We start from the raw sequence: 27,987 nt of genomic DNA, 5'->3' as shown, positions 1-27,987 counted from the left end.
TGTTAAGAATATATATATATTTTTTTATTTTAAAGTCAATAAAAAAAATTAATAAATATTCTTCTTTATTGGCTTGAGATCTTCTAAACAGGTTCTCCTTAAGTTACAATATATAATTTCTATGTAAAAATATGGTCGTGGAGAAACTGTTCACAGGCGCAACCTTTTAAGAAAAGCAAACTGCATCAGATCTAGTTTCCACCTTAAATGTATAACATAACTTGTATGTAAAACTTATAATTGTTATTTGCTCTAACCAAAAATAACCTTTTATTTGCAAACTGGAGTGATAACAGTAAAACAGGATCACTCCACTATAGAAGTGGCCAATGTGCTATTCCATCACAAATGCTAACTACAAACTTTGGCAAATCATTATATTTAGCTGGGGCTACTCAATACATGGGTTTTCCTGGGCGTTAAAAGCAGGAGTGGTGTTATAATACCATGCCTTTAGAATTTAAGTTGGCCGGATGGTGAATCTTTGACACCCAGGCCATAGATCAGATAACAATAATGACATACAGAGGCCCATCAGGAGAAAGGACATGTCTAACAGATATCTAGCTCAGATCCAAGCAGATACAGTTGAGGCAAATTTGTCATTTTGTGCCCATGCAGAGTGGCAAAGTTAGTAGCACTGTTGCCCTGTGTATGGCCAGCTATATATTGAGGCAGGATTCAGGGATCACTCACTGGTGGGCCACCACTGCTTATTTCACACACTGCCTCCTACTATTTCTGCTGTGTAAGCCAGTCTCTTTATTCTTCCTCTGCCAAACAAATGCTCCATGAATGGGTCACACCCAGTGTACGTGTTCCAAGCTTGAATCTTTTATTCTTGTTCAGAAGTTCTCTGTTAGAGATTCATGTCATTCTCCTCGCTGTGTTCAAACATCGGTGCCATCACCTGCCTTCCCAGGCATCCTCACGCTGCTTAGCTTCTAAATGCCTTCTCTCTGGAAAGGAAATAAAATGCTTTGAAGAATTGTATTTTTCTCTCAGATGCACCTGCAGTAATAAAGAGGGAACCCAGCCATAACAGATATTGAAAACACCAATTAATGTTGTATAAGAAGGATTTTTATCAGCAGAAGAAATGTTTCCTTCCCCCTAGACACATTTTCAGACAACCTTCACTACAAGTACATATACAGGAACATTTCGTAACACTTTCTGCTATGTAATTAATAGCTTCAACCAAACATTTTATTTAATTGTTTAATTCATTTTTGTGCTGCAGTTGGCAAATATATAACTAAAATGGTTCATCCCCAAACCTTATTGTTATTGACCTTTAAGGCAAGCTTCTAGCAGTATCTAGGAGAGCAAATAGGCATCCTCTCCAAGTCTCCCCCAAACTGGCCTTCAACTGCACCCCTTAGGAACTGCTTTAGGACCCCGTAAAGGAGAACTAAACCCTAACAATGAATATTGCTAAAAATGCCATATTTTATATATTAAACTTAATGCAGTTGCTTGTGATAGATCTGTGCTACCACGGGCGACTAAGCTCTTCTAAATGCCTTTGCACCGGGAATCACTGGGGAAAAGGCCTACACATCGCTTTGGCTTTGCAAAGTTACACAAAGTTTCCTCCTGCAGGCAACTTCACGTGACTGTGGAAAACCGAAGCTGTTTGGAAGCTGAGTTTAGAGGTCAAAGCAAATTATCAAGCTGAGGTTTGTCTGTCATATATGATGCTACAGGGCTGATTATTAAATTCTGACACAAATTGCACTGGTTTGAGAGCAGCAATGTAATGAGAATCTGAATTACTAATCAGCCACATATTGTGACATTTCTATTCTGTATATACAATATACTGTTTGTCGGTCACTAGGCTGACAGCAGCACAGATCATGTGCAGTGAATAAGTAGAAAAAAAGATGGGGGACTACTGGGGCATTGAGCGCCAGTGCCTCAGATTGTACAGCCATAATAATAGGATAAAGCCTGCCACAGACTTCTATTTATTCATCATAGAATTTTCCATAGATAGAATGCGCTTAGGCCACATTAGATGTTCCTCCCCACCACCCAACCTTCCTATGCCCCTGCATACACATCAGGGTTTGATAAAGCAATATAAGTGATTGATCTGGCCATAGACATAACTAGGCTGCAAGGCATATCAAGTGTTCACGCAATTCTGATATGTAAAGAACAGCAACTGGGTTCTAGACCAATTCAAATCCTTCAATTAACCTATGTAAATCAGCAATAGCAGTTCTGTGAGCTCCATCTGGTGGCAAGACTTGGAACATTTAATTAGGAGAAATCAAATACGCTCTAAAGTTAAAGGGATACTGATATTTTGAAAAATCACCAGGATGTCATTATAATATTGGTTTTCAGGGATGCAGAGTAATTTCATGCCCACCTGTGTCTCTCATTCAATCCTCCTCATAAGCCAGAACCTGAGGTGTGCCAAGCAACAACATTGCTACAGCTACTTCTGTATGTCATTGATAAAACAAAGGCTTTAACCCCAAACTTTTCAGCTGACAAATATATACTATTTACCTGACAAAAAGTGTACAGGTGTGAGATCTGTTTTCCGGAAACCAGTTATCCAGAAAGCTCAGAGTTACTGGAAGACCATCTCCCATAGACATATTTAAAAATGATTTCTTTGATCTCTGTAATAATAAAACAGTACCTTGTACTTGATCCTAAAATATAATTAATCCTTATTTTAGGCAAAACAATCCTACTGGGTTTAACCCCTAAATTATATTTTAGTAGACTTAAGGTATGGGGATCCAAATTACAGAAAGATCCCTTACCTTGAAAACGCCAGGTCCTGAGCATTTTGTATAATAGATCCCATACCATACACAATTCTATATATAACTTTGGGTTCATGTCAGACTGGAAGTGTAGCAGTATAACAGATATCCCAACAAGTAAGTAATCCTGAGTAGAGCTACGTGTGCTTCAGGCACAATGTTCCCTAAAAAAATAATATGGGAACTAATAATAGGAATATAGGGACATTTTAGCTGCCACTATTTTAAGCCTGATGACAGTTGTGGTCAAAAGCCAAGTTTGCCATTAGTCTTACAAAAAAACACTGCATATTCTGAGCTATACAATTCCACATCCCTGCACATATCCAGACCTTTATTTACATTTCTTACTTGCTACATTACGTTACTTGCTACCTGACATAAAAAGCTTCTATTGATTCCTAAAGGTTTATACTAGTTGAACTACATCTGTGGGCCATAGTCTGGTCAGGGCCCACCTTGGTTTAACAAAAGGTTAAAGACAATATTGCATCATTTATCATTTAAGAGTTCCAAAAATATTCAGTACAACTGAGTGGTCTCTTCATACTTTGCCATTCACTGGGTGCACAGCAAGCATTTTCAGTTGCAGCAGGTATTTACTACCTTTCGCAGCCAGGGTTAGGGACAGGGCTTCCATACATAAAAGAGTGTGTGGTGTCTTGTGCATCATGCACAAAATGACGGTATAACTGGAAAAGTGCCACAGCTAGTATTAACTAGCTGGCCAGAACTTGATCAGGCAGGTTTGATTTTCTGTTGGATTGGGAACTGCATAGTATTATATAATAATTATATGATATATAATATACGGTACTATATAATAAGTATTGGCACTCTCGGGGCTCTAGATGGTAATTAAACTAGAAACAAGTGTGAACTTTTTGCTCATGTGAAAGCAAGATATTCCTGTGTACTAAGCCATCCAACAGTTAACAGCCATTCCTCTAAAACAGAAAACTCTGCATATTTTAATTGCTTCCTATTACCTTTTGCTTCTTTTAGCTTTTTACGTTCAGCCTCCCGTTCAGCTTTGGTCTGTGTGCTGCGCACTCCCAGGGCACTAATCACAAGTCTCCTTGCAAGAACCGCAGACGTTTCTGGACGCTCTTTAGCAGGCTGCAGGAACTCTAAGGCACATAAGAACATATTAAAGAAAGGCACATAATGATATCTGGAACTGCAACAGCGTAAAACCCAATAGTGGCTCCTGGGAAATCTCATTCCTTAGATTGATTACCCAGTATGCTCGGCTAGCTTCAGGGGTAAAATTACTTCTTGAATTGCTGTCAGTTTTTAAAAGCTTAATAATTCTATGGTGCTTTGTTTATAAATGAGGTTCCTAAATGTAGTGGACATCATATGAGTAACCACCCATTAGAAAAAGGAAGCAGTTTGAGAAGGACTGCTTGAAGCTGGCCATTCACATGCTGATTATTTTATACAATTTGATGATAATCCTGGCTAATATGCAAGTACTAAGAAGATTGGTAGGTTTGTAGGCTGAGCAAGTTTGAAAATGCAATCTGCTTATGTACAATGTCCATCAGTTTATGATGCATGGGCATCATCAGTCCATTCAGGCTGCGTGCTGATTAGTCAGACACCACTCAGGGTCTGGCGATGTACACCCACCTTTTATCCTTAAAAACTATTTTGGTCACAAACAGTAATCTCTTACACTATACAGTGACGCTGCTATAATAATAGACACTGCATGTTGGAAACGCTACAAATTCGGATTTTGTTCCTTAACCGAAACGGATGCTGTCTGGATAGCATTCATTATACACAGTTACACCATCATAATTTATTATCCTTAAGATATATAGTGCCAATATAATTCGGTCCCTGCTCTTATAGACTAATGCCCCTATCACCTTCACACACTAGAGACAATTTATCTGCCTGTATGTTTATGGGTTGTGGGAGGAAACCCAGGGAGACACAGTATACAAGTATACAAATGCTTTGGAGAAAATCAGACAGCAAGGTGGCAGCACTACCCACTGAGCCAACATACAAAGTCTGCCCCTTAGAAGTTCTAATCTATGGTTTCAGGGGCACCCAGACAATCACTGTTCCATACACACAATGGCACAATAAAATGCTTCTTTTCATACTGCGCATCAGGTAAGTGTTTCTAGAGCTGGGCGGTATGACCAAAAATTTATATCACGGTATTTTTCAAAATTATATCGGTGTCACGGTATTTGACGGTATTATTTTTTTCCATGCATTTTTAGGTGTTAACCCCATTTCCTAATAAATTAGAGAATAATTACTGCAGTATTGAAAATCAGAGTCAGGCAAGCGAAGGATCGGCAACAGAAAGTCGTAAGGTAAATCAGTGCGTAAATGTACGTGCGCTTTGACGCACGCGCACCTGGACGCGCGTGCGCAAGGTCCCGCGGATAATGGGACGCGCGCTCGCACGCAAGGAGGCGGGCGAGACCGGGCCGCACGGGTAAGTACCCTGACACCCCGGTATTGCGGTATCTGAAAAATGAATATAGTTTTTAAAAAAAACACCGGTATTCGGTATTAAACGGTATATCGCCCAGCACTAAGTGTTTCCCTTTTCTTTCCTTTTATTAAAGACTTTGTATTCCCTGTTCAGGAGTTTATGAAGGGCTGCCTCTTTGTTCTTTATGCTTTAATGTTTCACATGCCTGTTGCAGTTGATGAGATTTTTAATACAATGACAGCTCGAGGACTAAGTGAACATGAGAAAGAAACAGAACGCCAAATACAATATTGATGCAGAAAAAAAATTTCTTTTTCCGTTCCAAAACTCTATTCCCAATAATAATTACTTGTATATATATATATATATATATATATATATATATATATATATATATATATATATTCATCAACAAATAAGCGCACTCCAGGGTCTTAGCTTAAAAACTTGATTTTTATTCCAAAATTGCCATCTGATCAACGTTTCGGCTCCGGCCTAGAGCCTTTCTCAAGATCCAAACGGCCATGATAAAACATCCTTATAAATACATCATAACTAAAAGGTGTGTCCCAACCACTCCCACACTCGCCTCCCCCATTTCAAGGGGAAGTACACAAATCACCCAAAAGTAACAAACACAAAGTAATAATATCTCAATTGATAGCTCTATCTGGTATTAAGAAAACAACTGAATTGGCATTGCTCATTCAATGCCCTGCCTTCACCCATTAGGTTTACAGCTTGCTGTGATGAACAAAAAATCCAATTTTTGGATATTGAGGTATGGCGGCATCATGAGAGGTTACATTACACGCTCTTTCGTAAGCCCACTGATAGAAATACTTTACTACATAGATCAAGTTGCCATCCGTTTGTGCTTAAGAAGTCTCTCCCGATCTCGCGGTTCTGTAGGGTATTACGTAACAACTCCAGGAGTGATAAGTGTGAGGAACAAATTAATCAAATGTGGGAGAGATTTAAACAGAGGGGATATGAGGACACTGTGCTACAAAGGGCCCTCGATACGGCTGTAGATAGGGTGAGATCCCCGGTTATTAAGAATACTGACAGTAGGTCCCAACTAATTTTTACAACAAGATTTAATGTTGCATCAACTCAGATAAACCGGTTAGTCAAGGAGAACTGGCCTATAGTGAGGGCTGACCGGGATTTGGCAAAGCTTTGTCCTAAACCCCCTATTATGGCATATACACGGGGACAAAATTTACGGGATCTATTGGTCATGACGGATCCAGTTAAGAGCTATGTGACTCAGGGGCCTATGTGGCTTAAACCGAATAAATCGGGGTGTTTTAGGTGTCTAAGCTGTATGTCATGTAGGTACATGACTCCTGGTGAGTATTTTCACCATCCGCACACAGGACAAAAAATTAAAATTAGGCAATATATTACATGTACCACGACCTATGTAGTCTATATGGTAACCTGCCCTTGTGGGTTATCATATGTGGGAAAAACGGACCTTACACTCCGTATTCGTATGGATGGACAAAGGTCGGCTATTAGCACGGCCTTTCGCGATCAGAAGACAATCAAACCCGTAGCAAAACATTTTTTGGAGATGGGGCACAGATTGCCAACTTTTAAATATATTGGGATTGATCATGTCCCAGCCCCAAGACGTGGGGGGGATAGAGCCCGTATATTGTTACAACGGGAAACATATTGGATTAAGAAGTTAGGTACCCTGGCCCCGAGGGGATTGAATGAGCAATGCCAATTCAGTTGTTTTCTTAATACCAGATAGAGCTATCAATTGAGATATTATTACTTTGTGTTTGTTACTTTTGGGTGATTTGTGTACTTCCCCTTGAAATGGGGGAGGCGAGTGTGGGAGTGGTTGGGACACACCTTTTAGTTATGATGTATTTATAAGGATGTTTTATCATGGCCGTTTGGATCTTGAGAAAGGCTCTAGGCCGGAGCCAAAACGTTGATCAGATGGCAATTTTGGAATAAAAATCAAGTCTTTAAGCTAAGACCCTGGAGTGCGCTTATTTGTTGATGAATATGTGAGATTTCCCAAGCTGCACCCGGGCATAATCGTACAGTGATTCAAGGTGAAATTTGGAGTGCGGATCGTTTTGTGGATATATATATATATATATATTCAATTTATATTCTCAATTCACACAGGTGCTGCATTAGGTTGTAACTTGTATCTATTCCCAAAGATTATGTGCACTCCTCCATCCTTCAGTCCACTCTATTGATATTTAACATTGTGAACAAGGTCCCAGACCAGGACTGAAACACTGATGTTTTTTTTAACCATGAAGTAAAATATCAATAAAGTGTCTGTGACACTGCACATGCTCTGTGTGTCTAAGCGGCTGTTGAGAAGCTAAGCTTAGGGGTTATCCAAATTCAAGCAGAAAATGAGGCTGGCCTGTCATATAAACTCTGATGCTAATTGCACTGGTTTCAGAACTGCCATGTATTGTGAATTTAAATGAATTGGCTGATTTTTAAATTCTGACACAAATTGCACTGGTTTGAGATTGGTGGCAAAGTAAGAACAGACAATATACAGCGAAGTACAGCTATATTTTCTACGTACCAGAGCATGCCCTTGCTTTGGCTTTAGAGGCCCTCGTGGCTTGTGACAAGGGACGGACTTTAACCATTGGATTTTTGGAACTGAGTGCATCACGAGCTAGGAAGGATAGTAAAGGGTTAAAAAAATGACAAATAAAAAGCTGCAATTATAACAAAGAGAATAAGTCTGAGATCATACCTGTTATAGGACTGGCAAATAAGCCAAGGGCGTGAGTATCATCAACCCATTTGATATCGAATCCTTTCTTTCTGTTGCAAAAATTCACAAAAACAACAATCAGCTTAGTTTATAACAGACTGTAAAAAAAAATACTGATCTTTCCCTTTATCCTTATGCAAAAAACATGAAATAGTTAAAAAAAACATAAATCAGCATGACTGTGAATTATAATTACGTGTTTGTGCACAAAAGTTTTAAGAGTATAAGAATATTTTACCCCCTATTTTAGATATTAGAAGTCACCAAGGATTTTTGTCACCATACAAAAGGCCCAAGTGATTTTTTGTAGAGCGGTACATTATTGATTATAATCTACAAGCCTGGAGCACCCTAACTTTGCTGCAGGTTTTCAACAACTCCCCTCTGGTGTTACCCTCAGCTCCCTCTATACCAGATGTTTCACCTCTGTTACGTTCCACCTCTCCATACCCACCTGCTGCCTTCACAGCCATCAATTGTACTGTCTCCCATCATCCCACCGCTACTCCTTTCCTTTCCCTTGGCTACTTTCTGTCAGCTCCACCTTGTTTTCCTCCAGCCTGTCCGTTCGGGTCTGCTTGCTCACCTGTGCTTCCTCCTGTCTGCCTACTGCTTCCTTGCACCCAGGCATTACTATACTTTCATATTTTTATTATTAACATTTATTTATAAAGCGCCAACATATTCCGCAGCGCTGTACAATAAGTGGGTTTCATACATTGGACATACAGAGTAACATATAAAGCAATCAATAACCGATACAAGAGGTGAAGAGGGCCCTGCCCAAAAGAGCTTACAATCTACAAGGAGAAAGGGTTGAGACAAGGTGTGGGAATGGGCATGACCAGAGTTGTGAGAGGTGTGGCACAGGGTATTGCTAAACTAGATTAGGGTAAGCTTCTCTAAAAAAAAAATGTGTTTTTAGAGATCTCTTGAAGGCAGAGAGATTGGGAGAAAGTCTGATGGTTTGTGGGAGCGAATTCCAGAGAAGCCCTTGCAAAGTCTTGAATGCGAGCGTGTGGGTGGGGAATGAGAGAGGAGTTGAGGAGCATCCTATCATTATATATGCAGTTATGGGACCCATTATCCAGAATGTTTGGTACCAGGGGTTTTCCAGATAAAGGGTCTGAGCTTAAGTCTACTAAAAAATCATTTAAACATTAAACAAAGTTGGAATGTTTTGCATCCAATAAGGGTTAATTATATCATAGCTTGGATTAAATACAAGGTACTGTTTTGTTATTACAGATAAAAAGGAAATATTTTTTAAAGAATTTGAGTTATTTAAATTAAATGGACTGCCTTCCAGTAATTCTATCGGAATATCTACCGATCTATTACAAAATTGATGAAAATTTTTCAAACTGAACTCCAGTTTATGAGACAATCGCTCTAAGTATCCTCAGCAAACTGTATGAGGGTGCAAAGATATAGAGAAGCTAATGAAGCTGTGAATCTGAAATACAAGATATAGACTGATCAGATTGAGCACAATGGCTTGGTTTAAAAAGATCACTGCATCTCCTGCTCATTTTAAAACATCTTAAAATATTACTGAATAAAGAACTGAGCCAATCATTCGGAAATATTTTGCCACCATCCATATTAATGGTGTACTTTTGTGAACAGTACTTGTGTCAGAGCATCTGTCAGGGCTCAAAGAAATGAAAGGAAAGTTTGTTTTCACAATAATGCAGATTTATTTTGGCTGAGGGACTACTCCAGGCAAAACAATTGTGTTTCTTCTCCATACTAATTTGCATCATACCATGCTTCTCTGCCACCCGGCTAGGTACCAGACCATTGCAAGCAGCTAAATTATCAGACGAATCAATAGCCGGTTGTGCAAAGGAATTACTTTCATTACAGAGCCCCTATGGTGCATTAACACGGCACACTACTCACTGGTAGCTGGCAAATGCTCGAATTAAATCCTCCGTCTTAAATTCAGCTGGAAAGTCATAAATCTCGATCACGTGTGCCAGTTCTAAGTCGTCCAACTCCATTTCTTTAGGTTCATAGTCATAATAGTTAAATCTTGGCTCTTGAATAACCTTTTCATCCCTATTTGTCAGCTACAAAAAAAAAATGTATTATTTATTTCAATGATTAAACTGCAAAGACTTTTTAACCATATTAGTAATGTTCAACATGGCCTCTCAGATAGGGACCCATTGACAAAAACAGACATGGCCTCTCAGAAAGGGACCCAGTGACAAAAAAAGACATGGGCTGTATTTGTGAGTCATGTCTTATGCATTATGCTCATTCAGTCAGTGATCCTACAGACTGAATTACATGGCTGCTGTTCCAAAACTCCAGCTCCCACAATGCCTTGCATTTTCTATGATCACCTGACCTGTGAAAAAGCATGCAAGGCATTGTGGGAACTGAGGCTAGCAGAAAGCAGACTTCAGCTAAACTGCTTCAAAAGTCAGAACCAGTATGCAGATATTTGCAATTCATTTTAGCTGAGAATTCCATTAGATACATATACAGACACTAAAAATTATGACTAAGCCTGTCTACATGCGTTGGAATTAAGCCAATAACAGTACATGTGATATATGTAAGGCTTATTAAAAAAACAAGAAAACAAAAAATGCTAGAAATTGTCAACAGAAGTTATACAGATCTACAGTGGTTATGTTTACATAGCATTTGCAATGAACAGAGTAATGCACCAACACCATTATCTGTATTTACAGAATGTTGCATGTATCGCAAACCAAAGTGGCTTTTGCTTGGAAACACATATTTCTGGGCAACAGAGTCACATCTTCCATAAAACCAGAATGTTTTGTTAACTTAATGTCAAGGGATAGGAGACAGAATGTCACAGGTATTTTAAAGGAGATGTAAAGTCATACTGTAAGCACAGGAACCCATTTTCTTAAATTAATGACCACTCAGAATGGCCCTGTTCCCCCATACAAGCAAGAACGGGGCACCTACAGGCACCCAATCTCTCAGATCAATGACCACTCAGAATGGCCCTGTTTCCCCATATAAGCGAGCACAGGGCACCTACAGGCACCCATTCTCTCACATTAATGACCACTCAGAATGACCCTGTTCCCCAATACCAGTAAGCATGAGGCACCTACAGGCACCCATTCTCTCAGATTAATGACCACTCAGAATGGCCATGTTCCCCCATACCTGATCTAAAAAGGCCAGAGCTGTAGCATGCACAGTGGATCTGTTCCTGGCTTCCTGTGTACATACTGCTGGTCTGCAATAGCTGCTGGGAGTCAGGGACTAGCTCCTGCACAGTGCTGCCTTTGATATCAGAACAGTGGAGGAAAAGGGCAGTTCTGGGGGAATCTGGTTGGTGAGGGAGGTCTAGACTTATAATATAAATGTACTTCTCCTATAACCTCTGATGGCAGGCTACTGCATATGTCGTAATAACTGCTTGTATTATAGCAGAAACGGTGATCCTGAGGATTACATGGATAAATATACATGTATTTAATCTACACAGATTTTTGAATCTGGGTCAAAATCCAACACATCTTTACCTGTTCCAGAAGATGAGAGTCGAGACAGTCCCCATCATCATTAAAAAGAGCATCCCAGCTCTCATTAGCATCAGCACTCCCAGTACACGAAGCCAGATCTTCATTTTCTAATGATACCCCTGAAGAGGTCACATTAGTTCTTCCCTTGGTGTCCTTTTCATAAAGCTTGTTAGTGCTACTAAATGAACCTGTTACATCAGAGCCAGCCAATCTACTGTCTGTGACTGAGCAAGTCGATGTTAGCCCTGAGTTATTACATGGCCTGTCTGTGATGATCTCTCCTGTACTTTCACAGGCTGTTTTATTGCTTAGGCTCACTAATCCCATACCTGTATCATTTACAGGTATATCACTGCAACTTCCCTGGCCCCCACCCATAGGTTCAGAATCTCGTGGCTCTGTACTGTTACAAACTATGACAATTTGGGAGGAAGCAACACCATCCATTTTATCTCCGCTGCTTTCACACCCTTTAAAATCTGTGATATCTTTATCATTGGCAATGCTACTGGGACTGCTTACAGAGACTACACCCCCATCCGGAAATTCATTCTCCAGGACTCTTGATATCTTATCTAATGTCTCCTTAATATTAGTTTCTTGTTTTTTGCATAATGCCCCGGAAGCATTTATTGGTGCTTCGTTTGAGCAAAGTGCATGCTGCTTAGCTTTCTCTGTACAGATATTAATATCAGTGGCAGAGATGACTTCAGCACTATATGAATGGTAATGTGAGCCATCCCTCAAGCAGTCAGTGGTATTGCCTGGATTCTGTGTTATATGATCAAAGCTGCTGGATGGGGCACTGGCCACTAAGCCTGACATTTCCCTGTCAGACGCTGACACCGATCCTTTTTTTATAACCTGCTCCTCACTGTGCAATAAGCTCAGAGTCAGAGTCTCCTTCAACTCTGTCTTGGCTGCACCACACATTTCTAACCTGCTAGACTGACACCATTCCTTGATGTGATCTTCCCTTCTGGAGCTATTTTGCTCCCCTTCGCTCTCTGCTAGGCCTGGTTTTATGTTTTCAAGCTGTTTTGGAAGTCTGTGACAGTCAGAATTGCTCTGGGCCACAACCTGTTCAGCTTGCTTTGACAGAGCAGAATTCTGACTAGATGCAACAGACGCAACAGGAGACGCAGCCACAAGGCTGTTATCCAAGCCCGGTAATAATGCCTCCTTTGCCTCATTAATTCTTATCGTGTTAACTGCCTCATATAACAAAGCATTGTCCTCAGCTTCTGTTGTTTCTGCCACCTGATTCCTTTTATTTTGATCACTGTGTTTCTGTGCTACAGGGGTCCTTAAAGATTTCCTATCCTTGACTTGTGGCCCAGTGTCCCTTGATCCAGTGGTCAATTTGCCTTCTCCTCGTGCATGATGGCCGGGAGATTTCTTGTGGGACATTCTTTTGTCAGTCTTTGTCTGACCCTGTGCATCACAAGCACATTCATTCCTTTGCTCGGTGCTGTTTTCAAGGGCATATTCCAGTTCTGTCTCTTGTGTTGCATTTCTCCGTCTAGCTTTCGGCACATACAGCTCCTTGTCAGGCCTCCGAGGACGAGGTCTGCACTTCTCCAATTTATCCTGCATATTAGCAAACGTTTGTGTAATACCTGTGGAGAAGGGAGACAGATACAACAAATCAGTACTCAAGGGAACAAACATATGAAGGACGCAGAGAGTCACATTTCTGGCTTTTTTGGATACCAGTGGAAAAATGGATGGAGGGATAACCAGGAGAAGCACACAGGCAATTGATAACAGTTGTTATAAATGATTATTTCTCTGTCAATGATAGGCATGGCATCTAACAGATATGGAACACTGGTTCTTTGCTTATAATGCTGCAGATTTAGTAGGAGCCTCATTTAACCTATGCAATACCAGCTGGAGGTTAAGGTTTTGTTTTCTACCTACAGATAGCACATCTTGTGCCAATTGACAGAAACTGAATCTATATCTGGATAACATGAAAGACAAGCCCCATTTTCAGATCATTGTACTTCAGCACAGGATACTGCTCAGGGCTTAAATTTCAGCCCCAGGGATGCCTCACTTCTGCATTTACTGTACATCTCCCAAAAATATAAACAGCGTTCAGTGACAGACATGTTGCCGCCATTGTTATTTCACCTCAGAGGAATTCTAATTAAAATTAATGGTTCTGACCCAAGTTACCCTGCTGCAGATGCATTAAATATAGAAGTCAGGGCTTCAGTAGGGCACATAATGTACTCTGTAAGCCTCTGCAGGCCGGTCTATCACTATCTACTGCACCAGCTTGTATCTCGATTGTTAAGTACCAGGTGCTCCAGGTTATGCTGGAGCTTTATAAAATGAATAGAACAACATAATTACCATGGTGTTCTTAACTATAGGCTTTGTTTATAAGCCTAATTCCCCCTGTTTTGCGTTTGCAAAAGACATAGAATAGAACTGATCCTCTTGGCCCACCAAATGGCAAAATATGCCAGTGTATGACCCACTTTGATGAAAGAGTCCTGGCCTTGCTATAAACAGCAAAGAACCTTCTGATGTGGATGCATCTTTGTCAGCCAATATAACAGTTCTGTTGGGCCTGTAACTGCTGATATATAAATACATACACATTTGCACTGTTCCAAACTAGGGTTATTCCTATTCTTGTGAATAAACTTGAGCTTGGCAGAAGTAGAAGATGATTCAGATTTCACTTAGTAGTGCAATACAAATAAAAATTCAAATGCCATTTGCAGAATGCTCACTGATATGAATGCCTGACTGTAATATCAAGCAGACTTACCAGGACACTGCATCCCAGGGCAAAGTGATTAGCAATGTCCAGGCAGCAGAAGCATTATAGCCCAGAACAAACACAGGACAGCAGCAGAGGATACTAATGGCATCCAGCTTTGTTTATCCAGGAAAATATATATAAAATAAAACCAAATGACAATCTTAGCATTGAGTGTGGGTACAAAACCTGCTGTGGCTTAGCAGCAGTATATTCCCTAGGGTTTGTGTTAGTGCAATTTATGATATCCACATCAAACAGAGGAAAATGATCTTTAAGGGCTCATTATTCAAAATAAATCTGTAATATGTGCAATAATTTTTAAACACACTTCAAAAGCTCTTCTTCCCCAAGAGTACCAATATGGGATCCTTTATCCATAAATCTGTTATCCAGAAAGCTACTTCTGCTCTCTGTAATAATAAAGTTGCTTGTTCTTGATAGTAACTAAGTATCACAAATCCACACTGGTGGCAAAACAATCCTATTCAGTTTATTTAATGTTTAAAGTTTTTAAAGTAGCCTTCACCCATCACTTCACTTTAAAGTTGCCTCGCGAGACGTTTTCGGCGATTTGGGCGAAATCGTGCCGCCGCGTGTGCCATCCCACCGGCGACTTACATTTTCGCCGGTGGGATGGCAGGTGAAGGCAACTCGGGGAGATTAGTCGCCCGCGAACAGGGAGTTTTGTCGCGGGCAACTAATCTCCCCGTGTGCCAGAGCCCTTACACCTCAGATTCAGGCTGTAAAACCTTTGTTGTTTAAACATGTAATCCCCTATACCAGTGCTGTCCAACTTCTGTGGAGGCTGGGCAGACAGAGTGATTTCCTTACAGTGAGCACCAACCATTTGGGTTTTTGCTGTGCTACCACATTAATGTGGGTATGTTCTTAAAAGCTCTTGTGGAAAAAAAATGGGTGTGGTTTGAAGTGGGTGTGGTTTTAAAATGGGGAGTGGTCAAAACTCTTAAATTATCGGCCCTCCACCATGTAGGCCAGTAAAATTCCAGCCCTCAGTACCACAAGTTGGACAGCATTGGCCAAACATAGGTGCAAAATTATAAAAGAGCAGTTACCCATAGCAACCAATGAGTAATCAATTTTTGAACAGTCTACCGCAAGCTGGAAAATAAAAACAAAGGCTTAATTGGTTGCTGCTAACCGTGGTCCCTGTGCAAATCGCAGGTGGGATGGCATACGCGGCGCCGCGATTTCAGTGAAATCGCGGAGGTTGCCTTGAGAGGAAACTTCCACGATTTCAGGGAGGACCAAACACACATGCAACCTGCTTCTGATATATGGTAAGCTCACCACACCCGTAGTATAAAACTAAGGGCGTGGCACATGTTCGGGACCTGGAGTTTTCTGGATAAGGGGTCTTTCTGTAATTTGGATCTCCATACCTTTAGTCTTCTAAAAATCATTTAAATATTAAATAAACCCAGTAGGATTGTTTTGCCTTCAATAAAGATGAAGTTGAAATCAAGTACAAGGTACTGTTATTGTTACAGAGTAAAAGGAAACCATTTAAAAAAATTAGAATTATTTGCTTATAATGGGCTCTATGGGAGATGGCCTTCCCGAAATTCTGGAACTTTCTTTTTAATGGGTTTTCAGAAGGAATCCCATACCTGTACTACAAAGAAGCTATAAAGGTAAATGATGATAATATATATAATTTTGGGAGCTATGGGTGGCCCATAGAGAGGCAGGGAGAAAAAGGTCATACTAGATTACCAAATTAGTTTATCCACAAGGCTCTATTTTCTTACATTTGAAAGTAAAGAGTGACATTTATAAGGATTATGGCAATTACATTTTGTTGTGTTATTTTATTGTCTGATGATGTGGCCCTAAAAACATATTATATTCCCATGGTGCATAAAACTAAACTGCCTAATCTAAAACATATGTTTAAAAGAAACTTGTTTCCTATCCCTTAACATCCAGAGGTGCCTAAAACTAATTGCATGGTGCTGCTGAGATTGGAGCGAACAGGAGATCATCTGAATAGCAAAGTGTGACCTGGGGGTGTTATTACACCGCTCAACTCATTTTCCCAAGGAAATCTCCCTAATGTTTACACGAGAAATGCAATTTCTATCTTGCAGCTCAATATAGGCCAAGGAAAGAGAAAGTACACACTTCTGCAATTCCCTGGTAATAGAAGGTTGTATTAATCCTCATGAACTTGCTATGAATGGGAGTACATGCTGGGGAAAACTGTGCTATTTCCAACGTGATGAAACATAAAATAAAAGGTGGAGTATCTCAATACGCCAGGCAGGAGAGATTTCAGTAACTTATTTTTAACTGCATTTCTTTTTTGAACTACACATACTATTTTAGACAGTATTTCCTAAAGTAAAAATGATTTAGAATAACAAATGATGGGGACATTTAGGATGAATCATAAATAAAGTCTTTCTCTTGTAAACCTGCATGGCAATGCCAGATCTTTTCTGTTTATCAATTATACAATTCTATGGTGTACAAGCACTGAACATTAGACTGATCACTCATTCTAATCCAGATACCTCATATGCTACTATGGGACTCACTGATCTGATTTTGAACAAAGATTAAAAAAATTTTCTGATAACTGACTCTTACCCTGAGACCTGTTAAAGACAAGATAAATTAAGCCGGTGTTACAGGGTAAGGGCATGTACAGGGTGGTTTCTGGGCATGTAAATGCATTGCAGATGGTTGCAAATGCAATTGAACCTTGGGCTGCTGCACAGAGAGCTGTGGGTCCCGACTGGGGAAACTGCTACTCAAAAATATCAATATATTATTAATATTAAAAATATATCAATATTAATCAAGTTATAAAATTAAACATATTTTACAGGTGTTGTGCTTGCAGTCCAGTCTGTATTTGTAGTTAATATTCATATTAGCCTGATGTCTGAAAGGTATGGGACCAGTTATCCAGAACACTCTGGACCTGGGGTTTTCCAGATAAGAGGTTCATTTAAATATGAATTAAACCAAATAGGATTGTTGTGCCTCCAAGAAGAATTATTTATATCTTAAGATCAAGCAAAAGGCACTGTTTTATTATTACAGAGAAAAAGCAAATAATTTTTTAAACATCTGAATTATTTAATTAAAATGGAATCTATAGGAGACAGCCTTCATGTAATTCAGTGCTTTCTGGATAAAGGATTTCTAGGTAACGGACCAGATACCTGACTTGTCCTTTGTTTTTCTTTTTCCAGAACCCACTTAAAACCTGGGGGTCCATTATGGACAGGCAGACAATAACAAAAAGGTATGAAACAGATAGCAAAAATTAGTCAAATATAGCATTTAGTGAATCAAATCCAGTCCAAGTATTAGTCACCGAGGGAAAGTGCTGACAAAGGAATTTCATTGTCACAGAGCAGAATGCTCAAAGCAGTCAAACATATTCTGCCACACAGTTATCATCATAATCCAAATATCTCCATGTGTGACAGTTGCATAAGATTTGATAAGTTGCCCCCATTTTCTAGGGATGTGATAAGCTTTAGGTATAGAATTTTTTTTTGTTTTCTGGAAAGGGGGCTATTCTTTTAAACACCATGCTGCACATCCCACAGACATGTATATTTTTATTTATAAAGCGCTACTTATGTACACAGCGCTGTACAGTAGAATACATTAATACAAACAGGGGGGTTAATAAGATAATAGATAAATACAAAGTATAACAATAAATACAAATAAATACAAGATACAGTTGCAATAAGTTAAAGAGTCAAAGAAATGCATTTTTTTTTCTTAGATATTGTGTATAGCAGCAATTCTCCCCCATAGACAAAGCAGATCTTATTAAAATACATTGTTAAATGTATTTGGAGCCTCTTTGTAAATCCAGTCTACTGGAAGCTGAGAACAACAGGAGCTGTAGTTTGTATTAAATACATTACAGATCCCTTTTTCTAAAAATAAAATTATGTAAATCATTAATGAAAACTTCTATTCTCTTTCTATTCTCATATCGGGATCAGTACCCTGTATATATGAGGTTTTCTTTGTGAATCTTGATGATGTCCTAATATGGTCCCCTTAATGGTGGCTCTCCTCTATGTCACCTTTATAATCACCGTGCTTGGCTAGCGAATGTGGTCACGGTAAAGTAATGTGCCTTGACTGATATGAAGATGCAAGTGACTTCCTGAAGCATGGTAAAGTTGGCAGGGACACACATGGCTACTCAGGAACAAGGTCAAAAAGAGGAGAGATATAATATCAAGTGATTGTGATGGCAGAAGTTTCTTGTATTTTTAAAGGGGTTGTTCACCTTTAAATTTGATTTTAGTATGATGTAGAGAGTGCTATTTTGAAAAATCTGTTCTTGCTTTTCATTGTTTGATTATTTGCCGGTTTTGATTTATTTAGCTTTTTGTTCAGCAGCAAACTGGTTGCTGGGGTCCAATTTAACCTAGCAACCGGGCAGTGGTTTGAAAGAGAGACAGGAATAGGAGGAGGGCCTAAATAGACAAATATGTAATAAAATGTAACAATAACAATACTATTGTAGCCTCACGGAGCAATAGTTTTTTGGCTGGTTAAAAAAAAAAAGTTATTAAAAGTTAACCATAGGCGAACAACCCTATAAACAGAATGATTTTTCTTTTTAATCCAGGAAACTGCAACTCCTAGAGTCCCTGAGCAATCAATAGCCAGGAGTGTTGTACATAAAAGACTTTCAATTTTGGGAAACTACAACTCCCACCTTTGCTCTGTGCATTTATTTGGGGTGCTGGAATACCTAAACAACATCCATTGCATGTAAGCTAAAATACTGTAATTACAGCATTCCTGAAACAAGTCTCTGGCCGTTAGAGTTAATGCAAATGTGCTTCTGCAACAAACAGCACCAGCTGAGGCCAACAGAAATGGAACCTTGTTGTTATTAGCACTAAAAGGCAAATACCTTCTGTCTGGGGATGTGCCAGGCTCTGCTGTGAGCTACAGAGGCACAACAATAAACCGGCATTCTGGAATCCATAAAGTTCCGTACTGACTTCAGGTATTATTTTATGTGTCAGCGCTTTACAAGAGCTCAGCATTGAGAAGTGAAAATGTATATAAAAGCAGATATCATGTATCATAAAACACCTGGGGAACTCAGCACAGGAAAGAATGGAAAGCTACGGCTAAGTCCAGCTCGGCATGGCTTGTTTGGTGGAAGGAGAATGTGAGGGCCTAGTTCCACTGTATGCCTCTGGAACTTGGCCCTAACAAAGACACTAATTTCAAAATGTATTATTAGCCAGTTTTAACTTTTCCTAATAATTTCCGCTGTTGGTATTTATATACAGGATTAGAAGCTACTGTATTGCTCTCCTAGACATAAGGATTCTTTAACAATGGCAAACCTAATATATATGGTATTTTATTAGTATGGAGTGTACTTTTTAGTGCACATGAGGAAGGGTTCTAAAACCTTGTGCACTTTCCTTTTTCTGAAATAAATTTGGCTATAAGCCTCCTTAAAGGAGAATGCAAGTCAAAATGTAAAAAGCATACTGCCCAATAGTCCTCCTATTGTTTAGTAAAAACGCCACACTTTTGGCTCACCTAATCAAATATTTACTCAGTCACACTTACTTCACATTTTCTAGAACAGACAGCCATCTCTAAAAAGGTATTATCCCTTCCTTTCCCTCCTTGCTGCACATGTGTTTCATTCCCTCCCCTCTGCCAGATCCGCTTCTGATTGGCTGGTGGGCATGTGTAGCTCAGAACAGCAGACAGGATCAAGTTACACACATGCTCAGAGAATAGGAAGGCTGCCGCTGGCAGCCTACAGGAAGGACAGAGAGATTTCAGTGATGTCACTGTAGGCTTCACACTGCTGTAGGCTGCCAGCACCATATCTCACAGAAGCAAGCAGGGATCTGGGAATTTAGATATGCAGTAAGTACTTAAAAAGAATGCCTTTAGACTTACTTTTAATTTATATTAACCTTTCATTGTCCTTTAAGCTATAAGCACCTTCCTTATCTGTGTTGCCCCAAGTTCCTATACTCTTTGGGTGGTGAATAATTCCATACAGCAATTCCAAAAACTGTTGGATCTGGGACCCACAGGAAAATCAAGCAAGTAAGGTGTATACATAGTTAGGTGTGCTTTCTATATTTCTTTGTTGTGCTTTTCTATACACAGCATTTACATTTTGAATGTGCAGAGCATCTATTACCAAGATGGAATTGGACTTGCTGTGGAAGCCACCAACCAAATGCGCTCTGACTCTCTTCATTTTATAAAGTATGGCACAGAGATAGGGTCCTGATTTTTCAAGTATTATCTGCAAGAAGTTTGTATGTTCTCGATGTTCTTGCATCAGATTTAAGCTTTAATTCTTATAAATAAAAAAAAAAAAAATTCTGAGACTGATCGAACAGTTTAATATCTAAGTATAACACAATATGGGGGTGGTGGTGTAAACTCTTTAAATTAACTGTATTATCTCAGATATGTATACACAGTACAGGTATGGGACCCGTTATCCAGACTGCTCGGGACCTGGGGTTTTCAGGATAAGGGATTCTTTCCGTAATTTGGATCTCCATACATTGAGTCTACTAAAAAATAATTTAAACTCAATATGATTGTTTTGCCTCCAATAAGGATTAATTATATCTTAGTTGGAATCAATTACAAGGTTCTGTTTTATTATTACAGAGAAAAAGAAAATAATTTTTAAAAATTAGAATTATTTCCTTATAATGGGAGATAGCCTTTCTGTAATTTTAAACTTTCTGGATAACAGGTTTCTGGATCAGGCATCCTATATCTATTCTGAATTTTGCTTTGTAGAAAACTGAGCTAAAGCTTCTTGCTAATGTATTCTTCTCCAATTCACAACACAGTAACGAGCACTTTCACCACAAAATAATCTGTGTGATAGATTTTAACCATGTAATTAGCAGAGCCATAATGAAGCTACACAAGTCAGCCCTGAAATCGATTTGCCCTTGCAGATCCAGTGTATACAAATTCTAAATAAGAATTTACAACCTTTATCTCCTGTCACATAATAATTGAGAAAACAAAGCTACTCTTGGGAAACACAATAATTAAAGATTTGTAACCAGAGGCAACATTCCCTTTAAAAGTGAAATCCCGTGCTAAAGGCAAACTGTTATACTGTAATACACAATAAATTTCTGAATTAGCCAGTTTAGTGTAACTTTAGTAGCTTCCTTTCATTACACATTACACAACATTTCTAATATAATAATGTATAGAGCCATTAGGCTGGCAAACTTTATATAAAACAGGTAGAAAAGTATAACATTACAGTGCAAATATGGAATCTAGCAATTTCCAACCACTGGCATATACAGTGGAGGAAATAATTATTTGACCCCTCACTGATTTTGTAAGTTTGTCCAATGACAAAGAAATGAAAAGTCTCAGAACAGTATCATTTCAATGGTAGGTTTATTTTAACAGTGGCAGATAGCACATCAAAAGGAAAATCGAAAAAATAACTTTAAATAAAAGATAGCAACTGATTTGCATTTCATTGAGTGAAATAAGTTTTTGAACCCCTACCAACCATTAAGAGTTCTGGCTCCCACAGAGTGGTTAGACACTTCTACTCAATTAGTCAACCTCATTAAGGACACCTGTCTTAACTAGTCACCTGTATAAAAGACACCTGTCCACAGAATCAATCAATCAAGCAGACTCCAAACTCTCCAACATCGGAAAGACCAAAGAGCTGTCCAAGGATGTCAGAGACAAAATTGTAGACCTGCACAAGGCTGGAATGGGCTACAAAACCATTAGCAAGAAGCTGGGAGAGAAGGTGACAACTGTTGGTGCGATTGTTCGAAAATGGAAGGAGCACAAAATGACCATCAATCGACCTCGCTCTGGGGCTCCACGCAAGATCTCACCTCGTGGGGTGTCAATGATTCTGAGAAAAGTGAAAAAGCATCCTAGAACTACACGGGAGGAGTTAGTTAATGACCTCAAATTAGCAGGGGCCACAGTCACCAAGAAAACCATTGGAAACACATTACACCGCAATGGATTAAAATCCTGCAGGGCTCGCAAGGTCCCCCTGCTCAAGAAGGCACATGTGCAGGCCCGTCTGAAGTTTGCCAATGAACACCTGAATGATTCTGTGAGTGACTGGGAGAAGGTGCTGTGGTCTGATGAGACCAAAATAGAGCTCTTTGGCATTAACTCAACTCGCTGTGTTTGGAGGAAGAAAAATGCTGCCTATGACCCCCAAAACACCGTCCCCACCGTCAAGCATGGGGGTGGAAACATTTTGCTTTGGGGGTGTTTTTCTGCTAAGGGCACAGGACAACTTATTCGCATTAACGGGAAAATGGACGGAGCCATGTATCGTGAAATCCTGAACGACAACCTCCTTCTCTCTGCCAGGAAACTGAAAATGGGTTGTGGATGGGTGTTCCAGCACGACAATGACCCAAAACATACAGCAAAGGCAACAAAGGAGTGGCTCAAGAAGAAGCACATTAAGGTCATGGAGTGGCCTAGTCAGTCTCCGGACCATAATCCAATAGAAAACCTATGGAGGGAGCTCAAGCTCAGAGTTGCACAGAGACAGCCTCGAAACCTTAGGGATTTAGAGATGATCTGCAAAGAGGAGTGGACCAACATTCCTCCTAAAATGTGCGCAAACTTGGTCATCAATTACAAGAAACGTTTGACCTCTGTGCTTGCAAACAAGGGTTTTTCCACTAAGTATTAAGTCTTTTCTTGTTAGAGGGTTCAAAAACTTATTTCACTCAATGAAATGCAAATCAGTTGCTATCTTTTATTTAAAGTAATTTTTTCGATTTTCCTTTTGATGTGCTATCTGCCACTGTTAAAATAAACCTACCATTGAAATGATACTGTTCTGAGACTTTTCATTTCTTTGTCATTGGACAAACTTACAAAATCAGTGAGGGGTCAAATAATTATTTCCTCCACTGTATAAGTACCCACAGCTATATTATATTTATATAATTAAGCATAATTGCAGCAAGCCTTAACTATCCAATGGACAGTTGAGGCTTAATTCTAGTGCTCCATACCTGCCCCTGTCCCTTGCAACCCCCAGAGAAATATCAATGTTCTAGTGATATCACTTGCTCTTTATAACGAATAATAATAATAATGAGTCCCAAGAAATCACACAAGAAATCACCACATGTTCTGGTGTTCTACCTGGGGTTTTTTTGTGGCATTCACAAAAGGCATTACACCTCCCACAAACTACAATGAGTAGTGACAAACAGCTTTTAGTATCATATATATATATATATCCAATTTGCTGCTGGTGTTCAACCAAACCAGCGACTGAAAGAAGCATAAAGGAGAAACATAGGTATATAGGAATTTGATATAACTCCTAAAGTGATAAAGAGTGGAAAGGCAAAGAAAAAAAAAATTAGAAAAGGAAGACAAAATTGCTAATTTTCCCTTACACTTTCCATGCCCATATCATAATTTTTTGGTGAACTGCTTCTTCAGTAGTTTAAACAAAATACAGTACAGTACAGTATAATACAGATATAGAAAAACACATCAGTATAGAAAGATATTTTAGACACAGTAATCTCTAATCCTTTAGGCTTATGTCCCAAGGAGCGAGTTAGTCGCCCACAATAGATTTCTGTTACCGCAGATGACTAAATGCTCCAAAATGCCTTTCCACCGGCAACAATAGGAGTCGCCAGTGGAAAGGCCAACTCGTTGCTTCGGCTTTCCGAAGTCGCACAAAGTTTCCTCCTGCTGGCAACTTCGGAAAGCCAAAGCGATGCTTAGTTACCAAGGAGTAAATAGTGGGTGCTAGATTGATTTGCAATACATAAACCCAAGGCAGGACCAATCCTTCTTTTCTTGTAAATTCTGAACATTAGTTATTTATATGCATTCAATATTTCCTTTCCAAGGGGAGCCAAAATGTTGGATGCATATGGCCAGGGCCGCTGCTGGCCAAATGGGTGCCCTAAGCAGAAATTTACTTTTGTGCCCCCTCCCCCAAATATTACAGAAGTGCCCCCAATAGAAAGTGTCCCCATAGAAAGTAGCCCCCACACACAGTACCTCCAATTGTCCTTAGACAGTGCCCCCAATAGAAAGTTCCCCCATACACAGTGCCCCAATTGCCCCCATAGACAGTAGCCCCCACACTGTACCCCCAATTGCCCTTAGACAGTGCCCCCAATAGAAAGTGCCCCAATTGCCCCCATAAACAGTTCCCCCAATAGAAAGTGCCCCCATACAGTGCCCCAATTGCCCCATAGACAGTACCCCCCATAGACAGTAGCCCCCACACACAGTGCCCGCAATTGCCTCAAACACAGTACCCCCATAGACAGTAGCCCCCACACACAGTGCCCCCAATTGCCCCCATAGAAAGTACCCCCAACAGACCAAGTCATCGTCGGCGGCTCCTTCTCTCTTATGCCGCGGCAACAGGCACTTCTATAAGGTTGCGCCTCGTCGCTGACGTGTGACGTCATACGCACGGGCGCAACCTTATAAAAGGGCCTGTTGCTGCCACATAAGAGAGAAGGAGCCGCCGATGATGACTTGGTCTGCACTCTGCATATAGATAGCGGCGGTACTGGGCAGGGCCGGTCTTACCAACTGCGGGGCCCAATTGGAACTATTTTTGCGGGGCCCCCTTAGTACATTGTGAATTATGCTAAGTGCAGAGGATTCCCTATGTTGCCATAGTTTTATAGTTTTTTAGGCTGTTCCTGCTGAATTGTGCAAACTTAGGGGGCTGTTCCTTCTGAATTGTGCTTAGTACAGGGGAATCCCTATGTGCCGTAGTTTTATGGTATCTCTCTGTACAGGCTATGAGCAAACTTAGGGGGCTGTTCCTGCTGAATTGTGCTTAGTACAGGGGAATCCCTATGTGCCATAGTTTTATGGTATCTCTCTGTACAGGCTATGAGCAAACTTAGGGGGCTGTTCCTGCTGAATTGTGCTTAGTACAGGGGAATCCCTATGTGTCATAGTTTTATGGTATCTCTCTGTACAGGCTATGAGCAAACTTAGGGGGCTGTTCCTGCTTAATTGTGCTTAGTACAGGGGAATCTTTATGCTGCCATAGTTTTCACATACAATATTTGTTGTGGCCATAAAGTGTCCGGGTCCCATTGTGTCTCCCAGTTTATTGCAGTTATATAACAAATGTGCGGCTGGGGAACATAATTAAATGGTAAAGGCGAGAAGCCTACATATAGCAGATGCTCTCAGGCAAAGATGTCAGCCATTTGGACTTAATACATTACAAGCAGCGTGACTGCCGGTTTATATACAAAATAATCTTAGCAACAGCTTCAATCATTACCTGCAGCTGCTCCGGGGCTCATTTATCCCCCGCTCAGTTATTTTAAAAAAAAAAAGCATGTCCACGGACTTCTAGCTACAAATACCCCCTCACTCCATTGAAAAAGAAGTAGCTTTAACTCCCCCCTCTCTCCCTCCCTTCCACCTGCACGGACTTCTAGTTACATGTACCTGATCGCATCAACACCAGAGGAGAACTCCTTCGCAGGGGGCTGTGTGTGCCTGTCTGCCTTTGCAGTTGCACAGTGAGCGCAGAGGTTCAAAGGTCATGCCCTGTGTCCAATCGCATTGCAGCACAGCCCTCTGGGAAGGAGTTCTCCTCTGGTGTTGATGCGATCAGGTACATGTAACTAGAAGTCCATGCGGGTGGAAGGGAGGGAGAGAGGGGGGAGTTAAAGCTACTTCTTTTTCAATGGAGTGCGGGGCCCGATTGGGAGCAATAGGTGCAATCGGCCCTGGTACTGGGTGCCCCCATGGGAGTTGGTGCCCTACGCAGACTGCGTAGTCTGCGTATAGGGAGCGGCGGTACTGCATATGGCATAAATATTCGCAGTTTATAAACTGAATGTTTGCTGGCCCCATCTAGGAGCAGTGCTGGGATTATCGGATTCTATAAAATTACAGCCAAGCAACACTCTGCAAGGATTCTGTATGTTCTAATGTTGCTTGCATAAGCTCCTCTGATGAAGCACCCAATGGTGCCAAATGCGTTAGGAGAGTGGGTACCATGAGACACTGGGATGCACTTATCCATTGTTTGGTATAGTACTAGTACTATATATAGTACTGCTTATTTTTGAATTGCTTGTTTAATTTTTTAATGTTTTGTTTATTTCACTGAAATATATTGTTATTTGTTCATAAGTTTCTTTGCAAACTCCTGGAAGTACTAACTGTAAGGGGTGTGAAAAAGTGTAAGTGTAAGCTGCTTTTTGTTATTATCTCTTTAAAGAATAAAAAAACCAACAATATTTTTTTTAATTCTATATATATCACCTATATAAACACATACACTGTAACCAGTGCATATATTTTTATTTTGGCATGCAGCTGCTAGCATTACATGTGACTATATCACTAAATACCATTTTAGAAAAACCTCTATCAGTGCTGCAGTAAAAGTGAAGAGAGATAGGGTACTTACCGCAGACCACTTTAGCCTCAAGATCGTGTATCCCCCTGAATCCTCATCCCTGCGACACTGAGCATATTACACGTTTGACATGCTAAATATTTATCTGGCTACTGCAAGTGTCAAACATTGGGTTTGGATGAGCGGCAGGACTCCATTCCAGTTCTCTTTGAGTCTGTGGGTAAACAAATTAGCTGTCATAAAGAGCAAAACAGCAAATCATACACTGCATAAATAAATATACATATATAATGTTCCTTACAAAACCTTACATGATCACTTCAAAGGGAAACACAACCTATTCATAAATCATGTTAAGACATGCACTTATTTACATTACAAATCTAGATTGTAAGCTCTACGGGGCAGGGACCTCCATCCTCTTGTGTCTTTGACATTTTACTTATTGCAACTGTATGTTGTATTTATTGTTTTACTTTGTATTTATCTATTATTATCTTAATAACCCCGTTTGTATTAATCTATTCTACCATACAGTGCTGCGTACATAAGTAGCGCTTTATAAATAAAGATATACCTACGTACAAAGTTCTAGCCCAGCTCTATTGTATAGAAAGAGATCTCTTTACCTATTGTATCTTGTATACGTTATCATTTGTGTATCTGTATGTAATCTGTTCACACAGTGCCACAGAACATGTAGGCAATTTATAAATACATGTTGATTTAAGTAATAACACGGCTAGATAGAACCTTGAACCTGAACTGAAACCACATATAATCCAGCCTTTAACATTTGTCCTGCATATGTCTGTATCTGAAGTTCCTTAGTAATCTGGCAACCCTACTAACCCAAATATACGGCCCCCAGGAAACTGTCACATGAAAAATCTGCGCAGGAAAGACATATTGTAAATATCACTGTTACACTTCCAACATTGCAACTAAGGCACCTGCCTAGCTGTAGCTGCTGCACTCACGACTCCTACAGTAGCGAAACAGAAGCGCACACACACACACATACATACATACATACCGCCCAGAAGCGCCGCTTTCCCAGGAACAGTCTATATTTATTAACACATCCCGCAGTCCCGGGACGCTGTTTAAAAGTCCCGCAGCGCAGGTAAAGTCTGTCTCCCTGACTCCTGCAGGACAGCGAACCCAGACGGCACTGGCGTCCTCTCGCGAGAGTATGACGTCACAACCACGTAAAGAAACG

At 40.1% G+C, this 27,987-nt stretch overlaps 1 protein-coding gene across 1 annotated transcript; it reads right to left on the bottom strand.

The window, feature by feature from the left end:
- Window positions 1-2: 2 nt before the first annotated feature.
- On the bottom strand, window positions 3-27,987 carry r3hcc1l (R3H domain and coiled-coil containing 1 like). Its single transcript, XM_002936439.5, has 8 exons — window positions 27,802-27,987; window positions 26,817-26,979; window positions 11,563-13,181; window positions 9,944-10,113; window positions 8,018-8,088; window positions 7,841-7,936; window positions 3,782-3,922; window positions 3-959 (listed from the first exon to the last, which is right to left on the bottom strand). The coding sequence occupies exons 3-8, from the start codon at window positions 13,156-13,158 to the stop codon at window positions 907-909; spliced, it is 2,127 nt and encodes a 708-aa protein (XP_002936485.3). The 5' UTR covers window positions 13,159-13,181; window positions 26,817-26,979; window positions 27,802-27,987; the 3' UTR covers window positions 3-906.

This window comes from Xenopus tropicalis, chromosome 7, assembly GCF_000004195.4.
Source record: "Xenopus tropicalis strain Nigerian chromosome 7, UCB_Xtro_10.0, whole genome shotgun sequence".
In the NCBI taxonomy this organism is placed as follows: domain Eukaryota; kingdom Metazoa; phylum Chordata; class Amphibia; order Anura; family Pipidae; genus Xenopus; species Xenopus tropicalis.
Note: the sequence above shows the minus strand (reverse complement) of the source record. Positions and strands in the feature narration are given on the sequence as shown.